General features: G+C 48.3%; 2 protein-coding genes across 3 annotated transcripts in view; both read right to left on the bottom strand.

Moving 5' to 3' along the window:
* Positions 1 to 1,737: 1,737 nt before the first annotated feature.
* On the bottom strand, positions 1,738 to 7,311 carry DLX1 (distal-less homeobox 1). Its single transcript, XM_068685687.1, has 3 exons — positions 3,835 to 7,311; positions 3,122 to 3,321; positions 1,738 to 2,712 (listed from the first exon to the last, which is right to left on the bottom strand). The coding sequence occupies exons 1-3, from the start codon at positions 4,145 to 4,147 to the stop codon at positions 2,458 to 2,460; spliced, it is 768 nt and encodes a 255-aa protein (XP_068541788.1). The 5' UTR covers positions 4,148 to 7,311; the 3' UTR covers positions 1,738 to 2,457.
* Positions 7,312 to 7,461: 150 nt separating this feature from the next.
* Positions 7,462 to 20,974, bottom strand: part of METAP1D (methionyl aminopeptidase type 1D, mitochondrial) — a 47,018-nt gene continuing 33,505 nt past the window's right edge. For both annotated transcript variants that reach the window (XM_068685684.1, XM_068685685.1), the window contains exons 5-10: positions 20,766 to 20,808; positions 17,056 to 17,219; positions 8,947 to 9,044; positions 8,755 to 8,802; positions 7,890 to 7,968; positions 7,462 to 7,759 (exon numbers count right to left, since the gene is read on the bottom strand). In XM_068685684.1, coding sequence (XP_068541785.1) covers positions 7,681 to 7,759; positions 7,890 to 7,968; positions 8,755 to 8,802; positions 8,947 to 9,044; positions 17,056 to 17,219; positions 20,766 to 20,808 — 511 coding nt within the window. In that variant the 3' untranslated portion in view covers positions 7,462 to 7,680. The remainder of the gene's footprint in view (positions 7,760 to 7,889; positions 7,969 to 8,754; positions 8,803 to 8,946; positions 9,045 to 17,055; positions 17,220 to 20,765; positions 20,809 to 20,974) is intronic.

Here is a 20,974-nt window from a genome sequence, read left to right as displayed (position 1 = left end):
CAGTGAAATGATGCTGACCCTCTTGGGTTTGCAGCTGTACGCGCACTTTGGGGTCTTTTTTTGCAGAAAAGAGTCATTTTGATCATCATTAAGCTGTGTGTAACCTATTTCAGAAGTGTTTGAAAATGAGGGGCACTTTTTTTTCCCAACAAGGGAAAAAATATATCCCAAAATTACATTTTGCCATTTACAGACTCATCCATAAGGTTGTGTTTGCGGGGTGACAATTGTTAAAGGTATAATATTCGAAATCAGGACTTAATCATTGTAATGAGGTATTGTTTCAATATAAGCACCTTTGGATTATTCATAGTTTAATTAATATCCTCATTATGAAAATCTTCGAATCAGATATTTGATGAACTACTTGTCAGCAACAAGGCAGAATTAATTAGGCCTGTATTGAGATTAACATTTTCAAATGTACAATTATAATAGACTCTAACTCAAGACCGCCTCGCCGAGAGAAAACTAATAATTTCTCTATTTGAACTGTTAGCAAGACGTTATTGAATTACTAGGAGCTAACATATCTTAAAGTGCTCCCCTCTGCTCCACCGCACCGCTGCTGTCCGGCCAGGGGCGGTTGGGCTCGGGACCTGCGCGCGTCCGCGGCCACTGCGCGCCCGCAGGGCCGCCGCGCTCCCGCTCCCGCTGCGCTCGGGCGCGGAGCCGAGCCTCTAGCCCCGGTTGCCGTTCTGCTCGCCCGACGGCCGCCGGGCAGCCTCGGGGCTGGGCGAACCCGGGAGCAAACCGGGACGGCTCCGCCGCCGCGCAGCGGGCGGCCCGGAGCAGCCGGACCGGCCGTCGGGGCCTCCCTGACGGGGCGCGGCGGGGGGACCGCGGCCCCCCCAGCCCTCCTCCGACGGCTGTGGGGCGCGACCCCCGTCCTGCGACCCCTCTCTCGTCCCCCGCGGAGCGCGTCGGGGCCGCGCAGTTTGCGCGCTGCGCGGAGCGGCCGGGGCTGCCCGGGGCCGGGCACGGAGCCCGGCCGCGCTGCGAGACAGGGAGCAGGCGTGTCTCTTTTTCCAAACCATAATTTTACTGTCTCAAAGAAACTTTATAACTTATGTACAAAGATTTGTTGTGTGTTTTTTTTTTTTTCCTTTCCTTCCCCAGATACAAAGCAATAAGTTAACATTCTCAATATAAAACTAAACTTTGACATATAGAACACTAAACACAGCTGAGCTCAGTTTATCACATCTTCCGAGTTTCACAAGTAAAATGTCAAGATCTCAGTACACAAAGCATCATGTTTTACAGCCACACGAAACAGAACGGAAATAATCATTTAAAAAAAAAAGAACAAAACAAAACAAAAAAAACAAAACAAAACAAAAGGCTAAATTTGTGCAACATGTTTACAGAACAATAATAATAATAATAATAAAGAATAAAATATGTACAGCGAGTAGCTCCTGCACGTCGGTTTGGGCATCTCTGCTGCGGCCGCCTTTCCGCGGGGAAGCCTCGGCGGGGCTGTGTGGGGCCGTGCGGGGCCGCGGGTCCCCCCCGCCGCCCTCGGGGCTCCCCTTGCGCCCCCGGTGCCTCGCTTCGCCTCCGCAAAGCGGCCGGCAGCTGCCGCCGTCCCCCTTCAGTCTCAAACAATGTGCATCTCTTCCCTTTGTCAGAGAGGTGAAAAACGCAAAGCATTCGGACCAAAGCTTTCCACGCACCACCGAAGTAGAAAAGTTATTTGTAAAAGTTAAAAACCGCATCCTTCTTTTGGGGGGATTTTGTTTGTTTTTTTTTGTTTGCTTTTTTCCCCCGGAGGGGCGGGTTGCGGGGCCGGGGGTTTTGGGTCGAAGTAAACCGTGCGTCCGAACCGTGCGCTCAGCAAACCGGGTCGTCCGTTTGTCTCTAGCACTCTCATAGTGGTAATTTAAGTCAATAAATAAAATCCCTTTCTTCCCCTCTTAACAACAACAAAAAATATACAGATGAATAGTGAGAGTTACAGAAAACGTAGAGGAAAAAAAGCTCTGGAAATTGTACAGCTCGCTCCCCCCCTGCGACCGCAGAGCCCGTCAGATCGGGGTGGCAAATAGCTGACCTACATTTCAACAGACACAGACAGACAGACAGGACAGAGGAGAGGGCTCCCCCCCACAAACATATTTTTCTGATTGTCCCACAAAGCCGCGGCCGGCGCTCGCTCTGCTCCCAGGCTGTTGTGCGGTGCTCGGGGCCGCTCCGTCAGCTGTCAGCGGTGGGAACCGGCCCGCATCACATCTGTGCCCTCCTGCACCGAGCTACAGCGCAGCGTGCTAACGGCTCTATGGGCAGAGACCTCCTGTTTGTTTGTTTGCTTCCTTTTTTTTCTCTCTCTTTCTCTTTCCCCCTCTTTTTTATTATTTTTTTCCTTTTACTTAATTTCATTTTTTTTTTTCCGTGATGATTTTAATTCTTTTGGGGACCAATAGTGCTTGCGGTAGGGGATGGACGGGTGTGAAATCACATCAGCTGAGGCTGCTGCATAGCTTCTTGGTGGGCCGAAGGGTACCACGACGTGTAGCTGGGGATGTAGGTGCCCGGGGTCCCCGACGAGGCCTTACCAGAGGCGGAGGTGGTGTTCCACACCGGGGGCACCGGGGGCGAGCTGCCCGAGAGAGCCCTGCCGTTGGTCAGGGCGCTGCTCTCCAGGGCGGCCCCTCCCTGCTTCATCAGCTTCTTGAATTTGGAGCGCTTGTTCTGGAACCAGATCTTCACCTGCAACGGGAGCAGGGCACGGCTCAGCACGGCTCGCCACGGCTCGGCGTCCCCCGGCACGGCCCCAAGCGGGGCCCCTACAGCCCCCCCCCCCCCGCCGCCCGCCCGCCCCGACGGGGCCCCCAAAGGTCCCCTCGCCTCGCCCCCCCCCGAGCCCGCAGCTCCCCCGCTCCTCTCCCCCTGCTGCCCCGTGTCCCGGCCGGGCCCCCGCCGCCGTTTCGTGCCGCCGAATCGCCGGGACGCGCCCCCCCCCACCCCGACCCCCTGAACCCCCAGGCCGGGCCGTGCCCCACGGACGGGGCGGGCGGCGCCGGGCCCCGCTGCCCGCGGCTGCGGCCCGGCTGCGGGAATCGTGGCCCGGGGGGAGAGGGGAAGGGGGAGGCCGGGAGCGAGGCGGCCAGGGCCGTACCTGGGTCTGGGTGAGTCCCAGAGAGGCCGCGAGCTCGGCTCTTTCGGGGAGAGCCAGGTACTGAGTTTGCTGGAACCTCCTGTTCAGAGCCTGCAGCTGCAAACTGGAATAAATAGTCCTGGGTTTGCGGATTTTTTTCCCTTTCCCATTAAAGCGAACTTCCCCTCCTTCTACCACAGTGCTTTTCTCCGATTCGGCCCCTACAACCACAAACGATGCACAATAAATAATAATGATAGCGGCAATAGTAATAATAGCAGTAACAGCAACAGCGACAGCAATAGTAACAATAACAGCAGCGACATCGACAACAACAATCATGAGAAGGAAGAAAAGTGCGGCTCGAGTAACGCTAACAAAGGCTCCGGGCGATTATGGCAGCCCAGGCTTCTTCCCAGAGAAAGTTTGCTATTTTTACAGGCTGCAGTTTAGGTTTAATTACCCTTAATTGCATACATTGTTTATAGCGCTACGCAATAAATAATTACGAAGACTAATACGTGCACATCTGGGTTGATTTCTTTTCCAGCCGGGCATTGTGTGCTCTGTGTTCTGCTCCCCTGTGATCCTCAGCCTCTCCTGACTAACATTTTGTAATTTAATTTTAATCCCCCCCCGATAGATTGCTCTTTTTTTTTTTTTTTTTTTGATCCAAGCATCCTCCCTCCCTCCCTGCCTTCCCTGCCCCCCCGCCCCAAGCCGAGTGCACCTACCTGTCTCCTCTAACCGGGTCTGAGTCAGGCTGGAGCTGTTGGGGTAGGACTGCACTGAACTGATGTAGGGGTTGGTCGAGTGGCTGCTGACCGAGTTGACATAGGGGTAGCCCAGCGGTCGGGAGAAGGACGAAGCTGTGCTGTACGAGCTGTCAGGCTGAGAGTGGCCCGCGGAGTGTAAACAGTGCATGGAATAGTGTCCGTGGGACATGGGAGAAGGAGACATTTGCTGGCTGGGCGGCCCAAACTCCATAAAGACAGCCTTCCCTGAGACGGGGCTATTTAGACTCTCTGGCATGGTAGTCATGGTCATTTCTTGTCGCTTGGTCTGTGTGTGTGTTCTCTCTTCAGCTTGCCTTTTTGGGGTCTGTTGTGTTTCTCAGGACAGGAAAGAACCCAATTTAAGCGGAACAGGGTTTTTCACTTTCCATTCATAAGAAAATGGAGTTTGTCTCTTTGAAAAGTCTAAGCATGATGCTGGAGATCTACACAAACTCGCCTAAAAGCTTTGACTCAGCCAAGCCTATGAATATTCATGAGACGGCGGAGCTGATTGGTCCGCCGTCTTGCATAATCGCTTTGGATTGGTCCGAGCCGCTCGGGGCTCGCCTGGACCCCGGTGAGCGCCGAGAGCCGGACTCGCAGCGCCGCGCGGCCCCGAGCGCCGGCCGCACGCCCCGACGGCCCCGACGGCCCCGCGGCCCCGCCGCCGCTCCCGGCCCCGCCGGCCGGCCCCGGCGAGCGGCTCCGCCGGATCCCGGGCGAGGCGGGGGCCGTGGCGCCTCCCCCCGCCCTTCTCCGCCCCCCGGCGCGGAGGGGCGCGGGGCCGACCCGGGAGGGGCCGCCGGGGTGCTCCCTCCCCCCCCCGGGCACCGGGCCCCGCGGGCGAAGTGGGGCCGGGGGTCCGGGCAGCGGCTCCGCGCTCCTTGCCGGGGGTCCTCCGGCTCGCCGGGCAGTCATTGTTTGTCTGGGAGGGGGCGAAGGGAGGGGGAAAAAAAGCAAAAAAAAAAAAAAAAGCAAAAGAGCTCCGGGAAAACAAATGCAAGGAAGCAAAGCTTGCCCCGAGCGGCGGCACTGAGCTTGAAATGGAAACTTCCGCGCGCGTGAGCGGTGAATGAGGTGGGACTTGGGAGATCCTCCCCAGAAAGCCCCCGATGAATCCCAAATTACTTTGTTAGATAATTAGAAAGTGTTGATAATTATTTCTTTCATAATTCGGCGGTGTGGCTGTAACAGGAAAATGATCTCGTGAAAGTTCACACGTGCAGATGTATTAGTTACTGATTCATTTGATTAAATGCTAGTCTCAAGTGCTCTGATCCACAGCTGAAGGCGGCCCCATTAGCATAACACTGATGTTTAATTTTCATACGCATAATTAGCCATATATTTAACACTAATAGCAACATGCAGCCTTTCAGCATTAAACAGCCTGGGATTTGATCTGGCCTGGGCTGAACTTTCCCGGTTACACCTAGGCTGTCTGGGGCGCGCGGTTATCGCGGCACCAAGTCTCTGCAATCGAGCACGTTTTGGCAAAGGGCGAACACCAATAAAAACCAACACTCAAAACAAATCGCCTGGCTGAGGTCGCCGGAGGTGGCAGCGCCGACTTCTCTTCCCCGCCGCCGGCTGCCGCCTGCCGTCGGGGCTCCGGGGCTCCCGGCACGGCGGCACCGGGCACCCCCGGTCCCGGTCCCGGCCCTGCCTCGCGGCAGCCGGCTGCTGGCTGCGCCGAGCTGGCAGGAGCGAGCCCCTCTGTTCCTCTTGTTCCTTTTTTTTTTTTTTTTTTCCTTTTTCATTAGTCGCTCTGTCGGTTTTAATTGCCCATTTCCCAACGCCTCTTTTACTCCCCCCCCCCCCTTTTTTTTTTTTTTTCGCTCGCGACGCGTAAAGTTCATTTCCACAAAATAGCTGCGGATTGGTGCGGGAAGGGGCAGGAGCGGTGAAGCCCACACGGACTCCTCCGGCAAGCGGCACTGCCCCCGGCGATGTAAGTGACCGTCCGAGGCGGGGCTGCGCGCTTGGCCGCGGAGGGGACGGGGCGCGACGCCGCCTTCGCCGTCCCCGAGCCCGGGGCCGGGGGTCCCCGCTCCACCGCGCCCCGAGGACGGGCGGGCAGGGCGCAGGCAGCCGTCGGGAGCGGGGCCGCCGCCGCCCGGAGCACCCCTCGCCTCCCGTCCCGTGGAGCGGGGCCGCCGCCGTCCCAGCGGAGGGGGCGCGGAGGCTGCGAGCGAGCCCCGGGGAGCGGGCGGGAGGCAGCCGCCCCGTCGGGGCCCCCCTCGGGCTCTCCCGGGAACGCGTCCCGCCTGAGGGGAGGCCGAGCGCTTCTGCTGTTTAGTTTGTAATTAGGATTACAAAGGGGTGCCGCAAATGCCGGGATTACCCACGGGAGGCCTCTGCGCACGGCGGCCCCGCGGCATCCTCCGCGACGGGACGGGACCGGACATGGTCCGACGGGACGGGACTGGACAGGACGGGACGGGACAGGAGAGGACGGAGTCGTGAAGCTGCGGCGGCCCCGCGGGGCCGGGGGGAGCCGCTCGGGCTTTCGCTTAGCACCTGCGGTGCCCCCCGGGGGCTGTGCCCGGACCGCGAGGGGCCCCAAACTGCTCGGGACGGCCGCCGCTGGGATTTTGGGAAAGCCAACCCGCTTCCCCGGGCAGTGCCGGGCGTCCCTCGCCTTGCCGGCCCGACGGCACGCCGCGTAACCTCTGCGCGTTTGTAAACTTGTTTGATGCATCGTTTATTTTTACAGGTTTTAAGGCCTTCCAAACTAATCTAGGGGACGAGCGAACTGAAAGGCTGCCCTGCGGTATTAGAAACGGCCTGGGGGGGGTCCTGCTTCCTGAAAAGATGCTGTTAGAAACGATTCGAGCTGACAGCTCGCTGTACGCGGGTGAAAGCAAACAGCGCGGACAAACGGGAAGACGCCGGCTCGCTTCTGGCCCGGCCCAGCCCGGCCCGCTCCAGCCCCGCCAGGCGCGCTCCCGGGCGGCAGCGGCAGGACCGCGGGCCGGGCGCGCTCCCGAGTGCCGCCTGCTCGTGGCCGAGGCAGGAGCGGGTCCTGCAGCCGGTAAGTGTCACCGCCGGACACGTCCGGCCCGACGGGGCGACGAGGCGGCCGCCCCCCGCAGCCCAGAGCCGCCCTCCCGCCCCGTCGGGCCCGCAGCGAGCTCCGGGGTCGGTCGTTCCCCGAGGGCCGTCCCCGCGGGCCCCATCCTTCCTCCGCCGCGCTGCCACACGCCGAAATCGCGCAGTGTCCCCCCGTTAGTCCCCACGCCGGCCAATTCTCCAAGCGGGGCAGCCATCGGGCTGCAGGAAAGCGCGCCCCGCATCTCGCCTCCAATCGCTCCGTGTGCCGCGCCGGGAGAGCAGCCGTGGGCAGGGGGCAGCTGCTGGGGAGAGGCTGCAGCCCCCGGGCCAGCCCCCGGGAAACTTTCCTGTCCATCCGAGCAGAGTTATACAGCCCGGGATGCAGCACCAGGTAGCTACAGTGAGGCCAAACTGAGCCACAGCTCAGCTGTGAAGTCCTGTGTGTGCCCCACATGGGACGTGGAAGAGGGGGACCCGCTCGCTGCCCTCACCCCAGACAACCCAAGCCCCCGCAGGCTGTGCGTGGCTGCCTCCAGGGTCACAAACACACCATTGGGTTTTTATTAAATACTCACCAGGTAACACACAGAGAGGACCATGTCCAGAGCCAGTCCCTCGGGCTGCTTTTTCTGCCCCCTGCAGCAACTTAGGCAGCACCCGTTCCCCAAAGAAATTACAAAAATCTTATCTCTGTCCTGGGTGACACTGGCAATTTCGCAAGCACGAGTCCCTCCGCTCCTTGCTCCATCTTTAGGCTTCTTCCACCACTTTAGAGAGGATTTCTGCTCCCTCTGAGGTAACCACGATGGTATGCTCAAACTGCGCTGACCTGCAGGGCACACGCAGCGGTTATCAGGGGGCAAACGCGGCCACCACCGTGCCCAGCAAACTCAGGCGGCTTTTGGCTGCCGGTGACCAGCTCGGGGGCTTGGGGAAGGTAAAAAACCCAAATCAGGCACCTTTTGTTGTCTACAGAAATCGCGGTCCATTTATCCTCCAGGATCTCAAATTCGGGGGAGCCTTCCATTATTATCGGCTCTGTAACAAGGAAAAAAACAAACAAAACCCTGTTTTCTCAAGTTAGTCGCGCTCCCTGCGAGCTGCGGGGTGAGGCAGGGGCCCAGCAGGCAGCTGCCCTTCGGTGGGTCCCGGCCCCGGGCCGGGTCTGAGCTGCCACTGCCACGGGAACCGAGGAGGAAGACGAATCGTTAAGGTAGGGGCTTGCCCACTCCTCTTTTGTAAAAGCGAGGAATTTTAATCAAGCTTTAATTAAGACCCCGTGGATAATAACCAAAGCGCCAACCACGCTTATAAACAGCAGATAGTTTGAAATATCGGAATTTTTTTTAAACAGCCTTAAAATGTTCATTAAAGCAGCAAAACAACAATTTTCTGATTTCCCTCTAATTGCCGCGCCATTTAGCCTCGCGGGGAGGAAGAGCGGCTTTTCCCCAGCAGCCCCGTGCCTGGCGCTCGGCGGCTGCGGGGCCGGGCTGTGCCTGGCAGCTCCGCGCTGCCCCCGGCCCGGCAGCGGCTGCGGCAGGCGGGAGGCAGCCGACAGACACCCCCGGGGTCGAGCTCTTCACCAAGATTCACGCCACGGGCTTTTTCCCTTTCCCAAATCTCGGTGCTCGGAAGTCGTCTCAGCTCAGCGCTTCCTTATGGCATTTTAAGAGTAAGGTTTTAATCTGTTGCCTGAGGGGTCAGTGCCGCCTGCACCCCCACATCCGACTGGACATTTCTATATTCAAATAAAGAAATAGCTCGCAGCTGGGTCGTTGTGTGCGTGCTCATTACAGACAAACACAGAATACATTTACTAACCTATTGTGAATGCCATTCCCTCTTCCATTAACAAGTCACTGTCATTGGCTAGAAAAGAAAATAAAAACGCATTTATACACACACACACAGATATATACTGGCAAGAACAGCCAGCTCGCCTCAGAGCCCATCTGGGTGTGCAGGTGCCGTGCTGCCCACAACCAGCCCCACAAAGCGCCAGGGCCTCCTTACCGTGGTGCCACACCTCGGGGTGCCCATGGAAGTACGACCCGATGCCATGGCCGACGAAGAAGGGGCAGACCTGGAAGCCGCCACGCTGCGCCACCAAGCTGTAGGGGCAAAAGGGACACTGTGAGGGAGCACGCCCCAGCTCCCGACAGCGCACCAATGCCAGAGCATCATATTGGTGTGGGGTTGACATTTCGTGCTCACTCTGAAAGAGTGGTCATCAGAGCTAGTGGCAGTGAGCCATCGTTAGGTTTCAGAGTTAACACACCCATGGGCTGAGCTGAGACCTCCCTGCCCGCAGAGCCCCCACTGGACCATGTGCCTGCGGCATGCACCGGGTTGTGAGGGCAAGGAGGGTCCTGCTGCTGGTGGGGTTGGTAGAAGGCAAACCTATTCCCTTGCAAAATACTAAAAACACTCAATGCCGAAACATATTGCAACTCCAGATCTGTTCACTTCAATTCACAACGTATTTCTAATGAGCTCACCACAACAGTACCGAAAGCAAATTATAGCAGATACGGCATTTGAGTTCTGCCTGGGAGCTCTGCCTTCTCCTCATGGCCTATCTCAGTAAGGAGCATCTCCGAGCAAGATGTTCTTGCCTGCAGGAACAGGGCCCAGCACTGCGCCTTGCCCTTGCTGGGAAAGCAAAATCCTATCCTAATCCCTAAAAGCTGGAGGACCTGGAGACAAGTGGGGTGTCCTCTGGCTGAGGGGCTGCCCGATGCTTGCAGGCCTCTTGCCAGGGCCCTGCTCAGTGCTGACTGGAGGCTGCTCAGGCAGCAGGGCCAGCCGGGTCCAAAATGGAAACACGCGGAGATCTGGGGGGCCGGGAGACGGATTAGAAGTGACAAGGAAGCTGCTCCTGCATATCATCCCCACATTGTTTCTAAAAGCAAACTGGATCACAGGAGCAAGGCAGGAAGACACTCAGTCTGAACAGATTTTGTCTGTGAGATCAAAAGCCTCATTTGTTCATTTTAAATCAAGGCAAGCACTTAACACTTATGGTTTGGCTATAGCTGTGGCTGAGCAAATCCTCCTCAGAGTGTGACTACAGGCTGACGAAGAGCGGGAAAGACGAGAAAAAAGAATAAAGGTGCCAGCTGTCTCCTCACGTAGCCATTGCCCTGCACACAAGGCCATGCAGCCTCCACAGCGCTCGTGCCGGCACCCGCCTGTCACTGTCCCTGGAAGCAGCTGCCACTGCTGAAGGACATGGAGCGCCTCCACTGTGGTGCAGGAGTGAGAGAGGGGAGACAGGTCAACAGTTGACAGTGCTGCCATGTCCAGGCCTTAAAAGCATGTTTTAACAGGATTTGTGTAGTAGCTTTTACCTACCCGTCACCCCAATACAAGGACTCATCACATTTCTTTCATTACTTCTGGAGAAGAATGGGAAATTCAGGTTTAGTTGTTACTAGTAACGCTAGAAATTGGGCTTCATTTAGTTATATTCAAGGTCCAGAGTTTCATCTTCTACACAATTTACATGGAAAAAAAATCATGAAGGCTTATGCAGTGAAAAGTCCTACTAGTGATGGAAAAGTCTTTCTGCTGTGCCTCTGTCATGCCAGCCAGGTCTGGGTCACAGACCTGGACTGTTTAGGATGATGCTGAAGGCCAAGGAAGAACAGGGAGGAATTAGAAAGTCAGATTACTCAGAAACATACACAAAATGAAATGGAAGATCTCCGGTGACCAAGCCCAGAGCAATGCAGATAATGGTTCCCATACGGGGGAAGTGATTCTCTGAAGAGACGGGAGAAGCCGTATATGCACCGCAGGGTAACCTTTTCCTTTGCCTCCTTCTGTGAGTCTTTTTGCAAGAGCCTAAATGATGCCAGCAGCTGTTCAGCTCCACCAGTGCCTGCCCAGGGCACCCCTGACTGCTGCCAGGCCCCGCACCCACCCCCAGCTGCTGAGTGGCAGCAGGGGCAGCTGCTCGCGGGGCACCCAGGCATGAGAGGCACTGCTGCAACCACGTCCCCTCCTCTTGTGGTGAAAGAAGTGGTTCTTGCGCGTTTTAGTGTTGAATTCTGCCACTTTCTTGACAAAGAGCTTGAAAACAACTCAGCTGGTATCAGTACTCGGGTGGTTACCTTCTGTGACACCAGCACTGCCAGCCACATGCGTTCCTCCGCCTCCCCACTTAAACGTGTCTACATACAGAGCCTGGGCCTTCTTTATATAAATTTTAACGTGACCAACGAACTTGGAGTGACACACAGAAAACCTGTGGAGAAAATAAGCTGCAGGCATGAAACTCAGCCATGTTCAATCTGGTTTTAATATCTGCATGTGCTTCGGAAGCACTGTATGGGGAATTTCAAAGCTCTCCGCAACTACTAGCTTCACTTTGGAGTATTTAAAAAATCCTAGTGAGCTGTCACATCCGTGTGGAGGTACAGTGAAACACATGCAGCTTCCATAAAAGAAGGTTGCTAATGCCAGCTGCGACTTGCAAGGGTAATTCTGTAAGCACGAACGTTCATGTAGACCGTAGATACTTGCAGGGAGGACATTGAAAGACAGGTCTGGGAAGTGTGAACTGAACTGCTGATCTTGATCATTCCTCTGGCCACTGGAGCTCCCAGGCTGTGGAATCTGGTTAAAAAGCCTGGATGTCACAGAGTGGAGCAGTTTTGCCTAAGTTGGCCATTTGCTGCCAACAATAGCTCAATGTTTTGGTCTTGCTGCCTCACTGCCTGGCTCGGGATCTGTCAGCAGTGGCCTTTCTCTCCAGCTTTCTCCAGAAGGCAGCTTCATAAGATTACATTTCCTGCTCTGTAAAAACAGGGTGCCGGAGGAGTCCTGGCTGCAAGTGGGAAAGAAGTGAAGGAGGGTGGCAGGAGCTGGTCAGGCTGAGTGGGGCTGAGGAACTGGGCTGCAGGGCCTCTCATCTGTGGGTACATCCCAGTCCCACCACTGCCTGCGGTGCAGCTGGGCAGCAGAGCCACACTGCACCGACAGCATAAAGGGAGGACAAGGATTCTTCAGTACAATCGTTGTTAAAAATATCCATTGATAACATTTACCATCACACATTTTATTCTTCGAGCCATGTTGCGTGCTTGGGCAGAGGTGAATTGGGCAGGATTAAAAGCATAATCATTTAATGAGCTCAGTACTTGATTTCATGTTTTGCTGCCATGTGTTACAGCCCAGCGGCTGCAGAGTCAAGAGTCCCTGCAGCACTGCTCCTCTTCTGCAGGCGGCAAAGTGCGTAGTGTCGGGATGAATTGGCTGTGGCCAAGCTGGTAAAGGAAAGTCACTGAGGGCAGGTGTCTGCCTAAAACCCATGGGCAGAGCCTCCCAGGTGGTGCCTTCATGCTTCTGAGAGTGGACAGCGGAGCTGGGTGTCAGTTCCTTCCCAACTGCTGCCAGACAACAGCTAATTCCCTGCAAAAGGAGGGATGAGCATGGAGACACTCAGCCTTCCTGCCAGCAGCCCAACGGGGAAATTCCAACAAAGCAGCAATAGGCAGGACTGCTCCTCTACAAAGCTCTCCTCGATGTTCTGGAGCATCCATTGAGAGTTTTTGGGTGAATGGGATAAATCCCTCTTGCTGAAAAGCAGCTTGAAAGAATTTCTTTGGGGGGCTGGCCCTGTGCCTCCCCAGAGAGCCTCAGATAGCCTCTGGGAGCACCCAGGGGACAAGGGGCATCCCAGCTCCAGAGGAAAACACCATACACTCAGTCTCATGACTGGGACTCCCATTCTGGGACAAAAAATAAACAAACAACAACCCAAACCTACACTTTATTTTCTTTTTACCAGATTCTGTTGCTTTTTCCTCAAGGCAAGTCAGGCCCAATAATCTAAGCCCTCACTGAGGAAACAAAATAAACCAAATCCTGCTTTCAGCCTGGAGCAATACCTCCCTGTGCCCTCTGGTGCCAGAGTGGAAGAGTTGGCTGATCAGCTAGGGCGGCACAGACTTGGGCTGAACATCCTGGGGAACTGATTCCCAGCTACAGCTGCTTCCCACTCACTGCCTGCGTCTCTCCCCAGAGATCAAACTTTTACACCGATGCTCTGCTGCACGACACCAGAAGCCAAAGCTCCCAAACAAATCTGCCCTACACCACTGGGCAGGGGGCACGCTTGGGAAACACTGGAAGAGAGAACAGATCTGTGATAATTGTTTTCTTGTTCAGGGACCTGTATGAATGCATCTTTTTTATTTAAATTAAAAGTATTCATGCTTTTCTTAAATATATTGTTAACAAAATGACCATTGAATAGCATTTTTTTAAACATTCTTGAAAATGGCATCAGCCTGAACTAGATTTGCTTATGATAAAAATATTTATTTTCAACAGCACTATATTAACTAATTTGAGAAATTACAAATGTATATGGGGAAAATATTAAAGTATTTTTCTCTCAAATAGTAATGCTAGACTGAGGGAATGCACAAGTTCAGGGATTCCCTATAATGACAATAAATGTTGAGGTATAATTAGTAGTATTTTTGAAAGCCAACAATTGTTTTTTGAAAGAAAGGTACATTTTAGTTTCAAACTGGAACACAAATTACTGTATTTTTCTTACAATAGTGCTGAACTTTTATTTGAGGTTCTCTGTTTCTGAAAGCAGACATGATGGATTGAAATAAAAGATAATTTATTGCAATGCTTACTTTCAAGTGCAGAGAGAAGCAGTGTAATTGTAATTTACAGTAGCTGTCAAGGAAAATCTATCACAGATGACATTAAAATGACTTATTTTGCCTGAGCCACTTATTGTTTAAATGTGCATAATCTGATAGAAACAGATTTTTTTTAAATTCTGCTTTATATTGTTCTAAATTAATATCAAAACATATACTTACGAGTTAAACATTTTAAACCATTTATTAATACTTTCCTCACTACTATTTTTTCCTAGGACTTGGAAACTGGTTTATTTAACAATATCACGTTTATGTTTTTTAGCTCTATACACTCACCACACTTGCACATATCTAAACTCAATGGCTAAAAAGTAGATTGCAAACCAGATTTATTTCTGTCTGAAAGAGAAATGTCATTAGTGTTAGAAGGAAATGGGAACACAGGGCCCGATTCTGTTCCCAGTGGAGTTGATAGACAGTTTTGCCACCATCTTCAATAGGAACAGGTTAGCAAAGATTCACATTTCTCTAAGCAGAGTTACTCATGAATCCATGTAATCTTTTATTTGCAACTTCCAGCCAATGTAAGAAGGAACCGCTGCCCATGAAATACTTGCTTTCAGCTATCGAGCTTCAGTAACAAAGAGTATGTTACAATACTGAATGCAAGCTTACCTCTGTGATATAATTATTCCCAAGCCATTTACAGAAAGCAAATACTCTGATTATTGTGTCTAAGATATGCTCTGCATACCACTTGAGCACGTTTATAGAAAATACTAATGAAAGATACCTAGACAGATCTCCATTCTGATGGGCCTAAATGTTCTCAGGTATTTATGATCTCTAAGTCTCCTGAAATGGAAGATTTCTACGTATTTTTGTATGTATGTATGCAGATGCAGAAAGATAAATAACCAGAAACATACAACTTCACTCAACCAAGGCGATCTTTCAGCAGAGGCAGTGTTGAAGTAGTTCTAAACACATCAGCACATTTAAATTGTCTACACGATAAAATCTTGAAAAATAAAGCTAATGACCTGCTATTTCATATGTAGTTTTGGACATCTACTAGCTTTGATTAATCTGCTTTTCAAAGGGGGTGCTGACTATATATTTACACTTTGCAAGTAAACTGACCTCCGTAGCAACACAGCAAAAATCCAATGTCAGATTCAATTCTGTTCTTTTTCTTCTTCCCTTTTTTTTTTTTTTTTTTTTTTTTTTTTTTTTTTTTTAATACAGCTAGAATTAATGTAGTGAATCTGTAATGAAATGCATTATCCTGCATGGAGATTTATCAGATTTTCCAATTGAATGCCATGCTTTGCTAGCACTAGCTGGAGTTCACCTGCATGTTGGTGTGGCGTGTGGCTCTTTTTTGTAAAGAGTTAAGTTGAACACAAAAAAAGGGAACAAAGGTCAGCACCCAGCCGCCACTTGAATGTGAGATTTTTCTTTTTATTCCCCTTGATGTATACTAGGCTCTGTGTTATTAGTCTTAATGATGGAAAATTGTAGTGTTGATACAAATCTTTTTTTCAAAGTAGTAGGCGGGAGCTCCATTTGTTAGTAAGTTTTTTTGTGACTAAAAGCCATGGACAGTACATTTATGTAGCAGTAAAAGGCCTAGATGCTCTTTCCATAGCAGAGCTAATTATTCCTACTGTGACCTTACTGATCTACCCTGTTCCTAGTACATCTCATCTGCACGCCTGTTCCTCTGTGTAGATGGTGTCAGAGAATATGAAAAACCCTATAATGAAACCATTTTCATGATGGAGAAAGGCTACTGGAGTTGCACTTGCTACAAAGAGGCTCAATTATATGAGTAATTGTGATAATTTTCTACATTCATAGCCTTCAATGGGGAAAAAAGAATGAGAGCCACAAAGGAAAATTACTTTAACAAGAAAGTACAGAGAGTAAAAATGGAAGAAGAGACAAAAAGGGGGAAAAAAATAACCAGAAAAAAAAGTTTAAAAAATAGATCTGGAGGGAGGAATAGCAAGACAGGGAGAACAACAGAAATGCTCAAAAAGCCTATGTGCAGCTGTGTTGCACAATTAAATTGAATTTTTTTTCTGCAGTTGATGAATGTGACTACTGCAAATGTGCCTCTGTAGTTAGCTATCATTTGTTGTTCCGTGACAGGAAAAGGATAATTACCTCTCAGAGAGAATCAAAGGCTGACATGCCCTTTAGACACAGCCATGAATGCAGAGCTCGATAGAATGCTTGAATAAGAATCTAGTGTTCTGTGCCCCCTTCTACTCAAGAATAAATTTTGTTAAAATGCAAGAGCACCACCAGTAAATTTGTTGAACCCTAGGTGTTCAAAAATATGAGGTGCATCTATCGACTCATCCCATTTGCAAAAATAAAACTACATTTTGAATTCACTTCTATTATATTCATGGACAGTAAGATAGTGAGATATGCATTAAATTTCTTTTCCCAGTAGGGGTCTGATTCAACATTTCCTATGAAAGAACAGAAAGACACTATCCTTTTTCTCCAGGCTAGTTAGCCTATAATTTAAAACTGTCAAAAACACAATTTTATACAAAGTCTTCAATAAAAGCTTCTCAGATATAACCCAAAGAGGTTTTACTAAAGTTTGATTCAGACTCTGTTACAATATTTTTAAAGCTATAAATACATCTAACTGATATTTTGCCGCTCTCTTTTTTCCTTAAAGTATTTGAAGATTTACAAAGAAAAAAAGCAGCATCCTTTCAAGGTGACTAAGCCTTGCAGCTTTTAAGTAATCGCAACGTATTCAATAGTATGTTGGGACCATTAACAGTCCACTGAAGGATTGCTTAATGAAATGTATACAATATATGTCTTTTTTTTTTCAAACATTTAGAAATAATCTATAGGTACCTTCAAAAAATTAAGCCATATTTTTATTCAAAACTGCCAGAAGAAAAGTCATGACTGCATTTCTGTAACAGCTAGAACAGATGCAAAATAGGGAAAAATCTCTTAATGTGAGCTCTTTCTTCCCTCTGACGTTAGTCTTTGTAAGATAAGAAGCTCTCGAGTTAAATATTTTTGTACGTTTTAAACAAAGAGACTTATTTATGTTGACTAATTCCTTTGTAACAATCATTATTGCTATACAATGAAAACAATGGTTTCTAACCTTCTTGCATTGTTAGACAGATGTGATATAGTTTCACACACAAATAGAAAGAAAAAAAAAAACTCACCACAAATTACATCTGTTAATATAAATCTACCTTATGAATATCTTTGACTCTTTCCACAGTTATCTTTGCTGACCCTGGTGTAATTCACTTTAAAAAAAAAAAATCTCTCTTACCCAAGGAACAACATTATAGCTTGGCAGTTCACATACTGATATCAGACTGAAATGATGGTTTTGAATCATAAAACATGTCATCAGCTTTATACCAAACCACCAATAACCTTTGTCCCACTTGCCAGCCCTCCCTTTACTTGTCAATATAAGGCTTACCTGATTGTGTTTCCAATTACAGAGAAGGGAGCCCCTGGTCTGCAAGCTGCAATTGCTTCATCTCTACATTTCCTGGCAACCTCCACTAACTTTTGACCAGATTTATCCACATTGCCCACCAAAAAGGTTTCAGAAGTGTCACCATGGTAGCCATTGTAATACACCTAAACACATGCAGAAATGTAAAGACATTTTCTCATTTTGTATTTAGAAACAGATTACCTCCTGCATTAAATCTGTTCTTTCTAGGAATGAGCTATGTGTTGCAACAGATAGGTCACTGGTAGGCTGCATTTATGAGAATGAGACCAGAAAAGTGAAACATTGGAAAAAAAAAACAACAAAAAGCACATGAAAGACTGCAAGGTGCGTAAGGGTTGCCAATTAAAAACTCAACAAATGAAAAAGTTGTGCATCGCTGCCTAGCAGAGCACCAGGAGGTGACACAGGCAACATTGCTCAGCTACGGGCCATGATGCCAGCGGGGCCGTGAGCAAGATGATGTTTTCGTGCCATGCATGGGCTGGAGGGGGGCTTGGGGGCCACCCAGAGTCCTGAGGGGTCCCTGGTGTTGGTCTCCCATTGGTGTCCTGCAGGGGTGAGGTGCTGAGCTTTATGCTGGCCGCAGGAGACCCACCAGCATCTGGCGGGGAGACCCGTCCCTCTGTGGGGAATGTCCCCTGAGGGGCTTGGGGGTTATGCTTAGGTGGCAAATGCAGCACCCTGTTGAATTAATGACAGGCTTTTTTGTTTTGTTTTGCTTTGTTTTTGACATTTCATAGGCTTCAAGCCTTAGCTCTCCTGAAGTTCCCTCTGGGGCACGGGAAAGCCATGCAGAACTCTGCAGCGCTGCACAGAAACGCGTTTTACAGCTCTGCAGTACAGCAGGCAGACACACAACTGTGAGAGCAAGCCAAATTTCCCTACCAAAAGACAAATTATAATGGTGCACAGTTTTGATCTTCTAAAACATTTTTTTTCCCCAAACAGTGGGCAACTATCCTCCCAGGACTAATGATTCACAAAGCTTGAAGCACTGAACTTTTGCCACTTGAGAGCAATTTGTGAAAGACACAGACTCACATTCCTTTTGGTCAATTCCAAACTGAAAAAAAAATAATTAAAAAATGGCTACAGACACTTTATTCCAAGGCCAGGTTTGTGTTGGGGGAGAGATTTAAAGAAATGCAAGCAGTTCCCAGTGAACAGCATTGTACAGGAAGATGAATGTCAGCGAGGATCCAACTTTGCCGTTTCCCCGTTGTACACCTCCCTCTGTCAGCTGAGGCTATCGCTAAATCTGCTTTTACAATTTAATGCCTGATGGGCAGATTTTATGCTAGCCAGTTCATATTTAAGCTGAACTAGTTCATTTTTAGCTCTAGCAAGTACGGCACTTAAACAAACAAACAAAAACATTACACATCATCATCCTGGAAAAACAAATACAGATTTAAAACACAGTAGAGCTTAAAATTAATAGTATTTACTGCAGGCTATCAACCACAATGATGTATTTTTGACATTAATAAACTACAACCACAGCACTAATTCCTTAAAAGTCAATGAAAGATTCAAGGTGTAAGAAATGTTACCTGGTAATGGCTGGCTGAAAATTGCACTGTGTTGTAGATTCTCTGATGCATAATGCTTCTGTTTCTACACTTAAATACATCCTAAAGGCTATTTGAATCAAGCCAATAAAATCTGTGTTTCATCTATGAAATTCTACCATTTTAATTGTGCAAAAATAGATTTTTTCTTCAAATAATTTATACATTGTGTGAAGTGTTTATAGTTAATAACCAGAATATTATTTAATCATTTTATAGAACCTGTACATAATTATAAACAATTTGTTGTGGCACATTTACTTTGATTTTTACTCTCTTCCCCTGAGAAACATTCCAATTTTGCTCATTAAAATAAACTAAAAGATCAATTAACTAAACTGTAAAGTAATATTTCTTTCTTAGATAGTTTGGAACTGAACAGTTATCAAACACAACACAGTTCAGTTTCAAATGTTAAAAAAAGTCTTTACAAAGATAATCAGCAATTCCTACCCTTGTAGGAATCTTCACTTTTACAGAAACTTCAAGATTTAGTTTATTTTTTGAGGGTAAACAGAAAACAAATAAAATATATTTTCAAAAAGACAACTAACCTTTAGTCATACATAATTTGTAAACCAGGGTGAACAAGATGTGCAGACCACATTAATATAAAAATGTCTCACTTAGAATATCAGGGAAAGGATCTGTGATGTGAATTTACACTTTTTTTTTTTTTTTAAATCTAAGGAGTTAGTATTCTGACAGATTAAGCTAAAAAAGAAAACACACAAACAAACAAACAAACAAACAAAAAACTTAAAAGTACCTAAATGACTTACAAAGAAATCAGATGTTAAATCCTTAGCTGTGACAAGCTGACTTAGTCTAGCAAATTAAGTAAAACTACATCAATTCACCACAGTGAAAAAATGAGGCCCAAAATATACTTTAAAAATGGTAGATCACTCTGTGTAAAACTGGCAGTCATAATTGTACAATTAGAAAGTACGGAGATGGGGAAGAAATTAGTAGAATTAAAAAAAAAAAAAAAAAGAAACAGTTCTGGATCAGACGCGAGTATACCATGGAAAAAGGTCACTGACCCTAATGTTCATAGAAAAAATATTTTAAAAAGCTTGAATCCCATGCTCAGAGGTAAGTCCACTTGAGATTTCTTTGCTTTTGCCAGTATGAAATTTGGGCCCATGGAAAATAGTATCAAATTACCAAGAATTTTTTAATGATTAAAAAATCGTGTTCCTATGTTACTCCCATATTGTAAAATAATGGTAGAATTCAAAAGACATCTGCACCCATATTAGAAATAAATTCACATTGGGAAAATAAAAACATCTACAATAAAAAAGGAAAAAAAAGCTTCTGCAAAACATGAATGCTTTTTGCTTTCTAAATGAAACAGAATTAGGTTCCCAGTTTCAGTATTTTCTTGCTCCTACAAAAATCCAGCCAGTGTTTATTTAAGTAGCTATAATTGGCCATTCTCTGGAAATATTAAGTCACGGTTATATCACACTATTTCTGTTTCTGTGCAAAAGGTTCAGGGCTTTTATACCAGAAATGGAACACAACACTACCTTCGGGGATTTTAATAAATGTAGGGAACACTGCTAGCAAAAGAGTTGCTGTCCAAATAGACTGACATACACAGGCCAATGTAGCCTCTAATGACAGAGTAAGATAATGACAGGCCCCACTCAAAATCAGCAGGAAGAGGAAGATCAATCTTGGCAGAGTGAAGGAAAAATGCTGGCTTTCTTCATGTTAGCTCATCTCATACATATCTATCTTCAGCTGCTGCCCAGTACTGCGGTGCTCTGCATTAACTACACAGTGGATCAATAACAATTACACCTTCTCAAAAACATGACACATAGCAGGATTGGGTTGACATTTCACTTAGGCCAACATTGATCTCAGTGCATCTGATTCCAGTCCTAAATTCAAGTCAGGCCTGGGTCTAGCTGGAATAAACACACAGTTAAAAACAAAAAAGGAAACCAGCTGCTTGTGCCTTGCCTTAGAAGTAAACAGCACATCCATCTGTGCGTTCCCCATCTCCGATCCACTATTCTTCCTGTTGCTACCAGGGACTCTAAAGTTGATCAAAGACTATTTTTTATATGAATTACTCACCGTGACATCAATGTTGATAATATCTCCATCCTGAAGAGGTCGACTGAAACATAAACAGAAAAGAAAAAAATAATGGTGACAGACAGTTCCCAACAAAGGGAATATAAGAATAAACACCTAATGACACATACATAAAAATCAGGGGGTAGGTATTTTGTGACGGAGGAAGGCAGAGGCAAACAGAATAACCATTTTTAATGTTCAGCTCT

The sequence above is a fragment of the Anas acuta genome, chromosome 6, assembly GCF_963932015.1.
Source record: "Anas acuta chromosome 6, bAnaAcu1.1, whole genome shotgun sequence".
NCBI classification, from domain to species: Eukaryota; Metazoa; Chordata; class Aves; order Anseriformes; family Anatidae; genus Anas; species Anas acuta.
The sequence above is the reverse complement of the archived record's forward strand: the minus strand, read 5'-3'. Positions and strand labels throughout refer to the sequence as shown.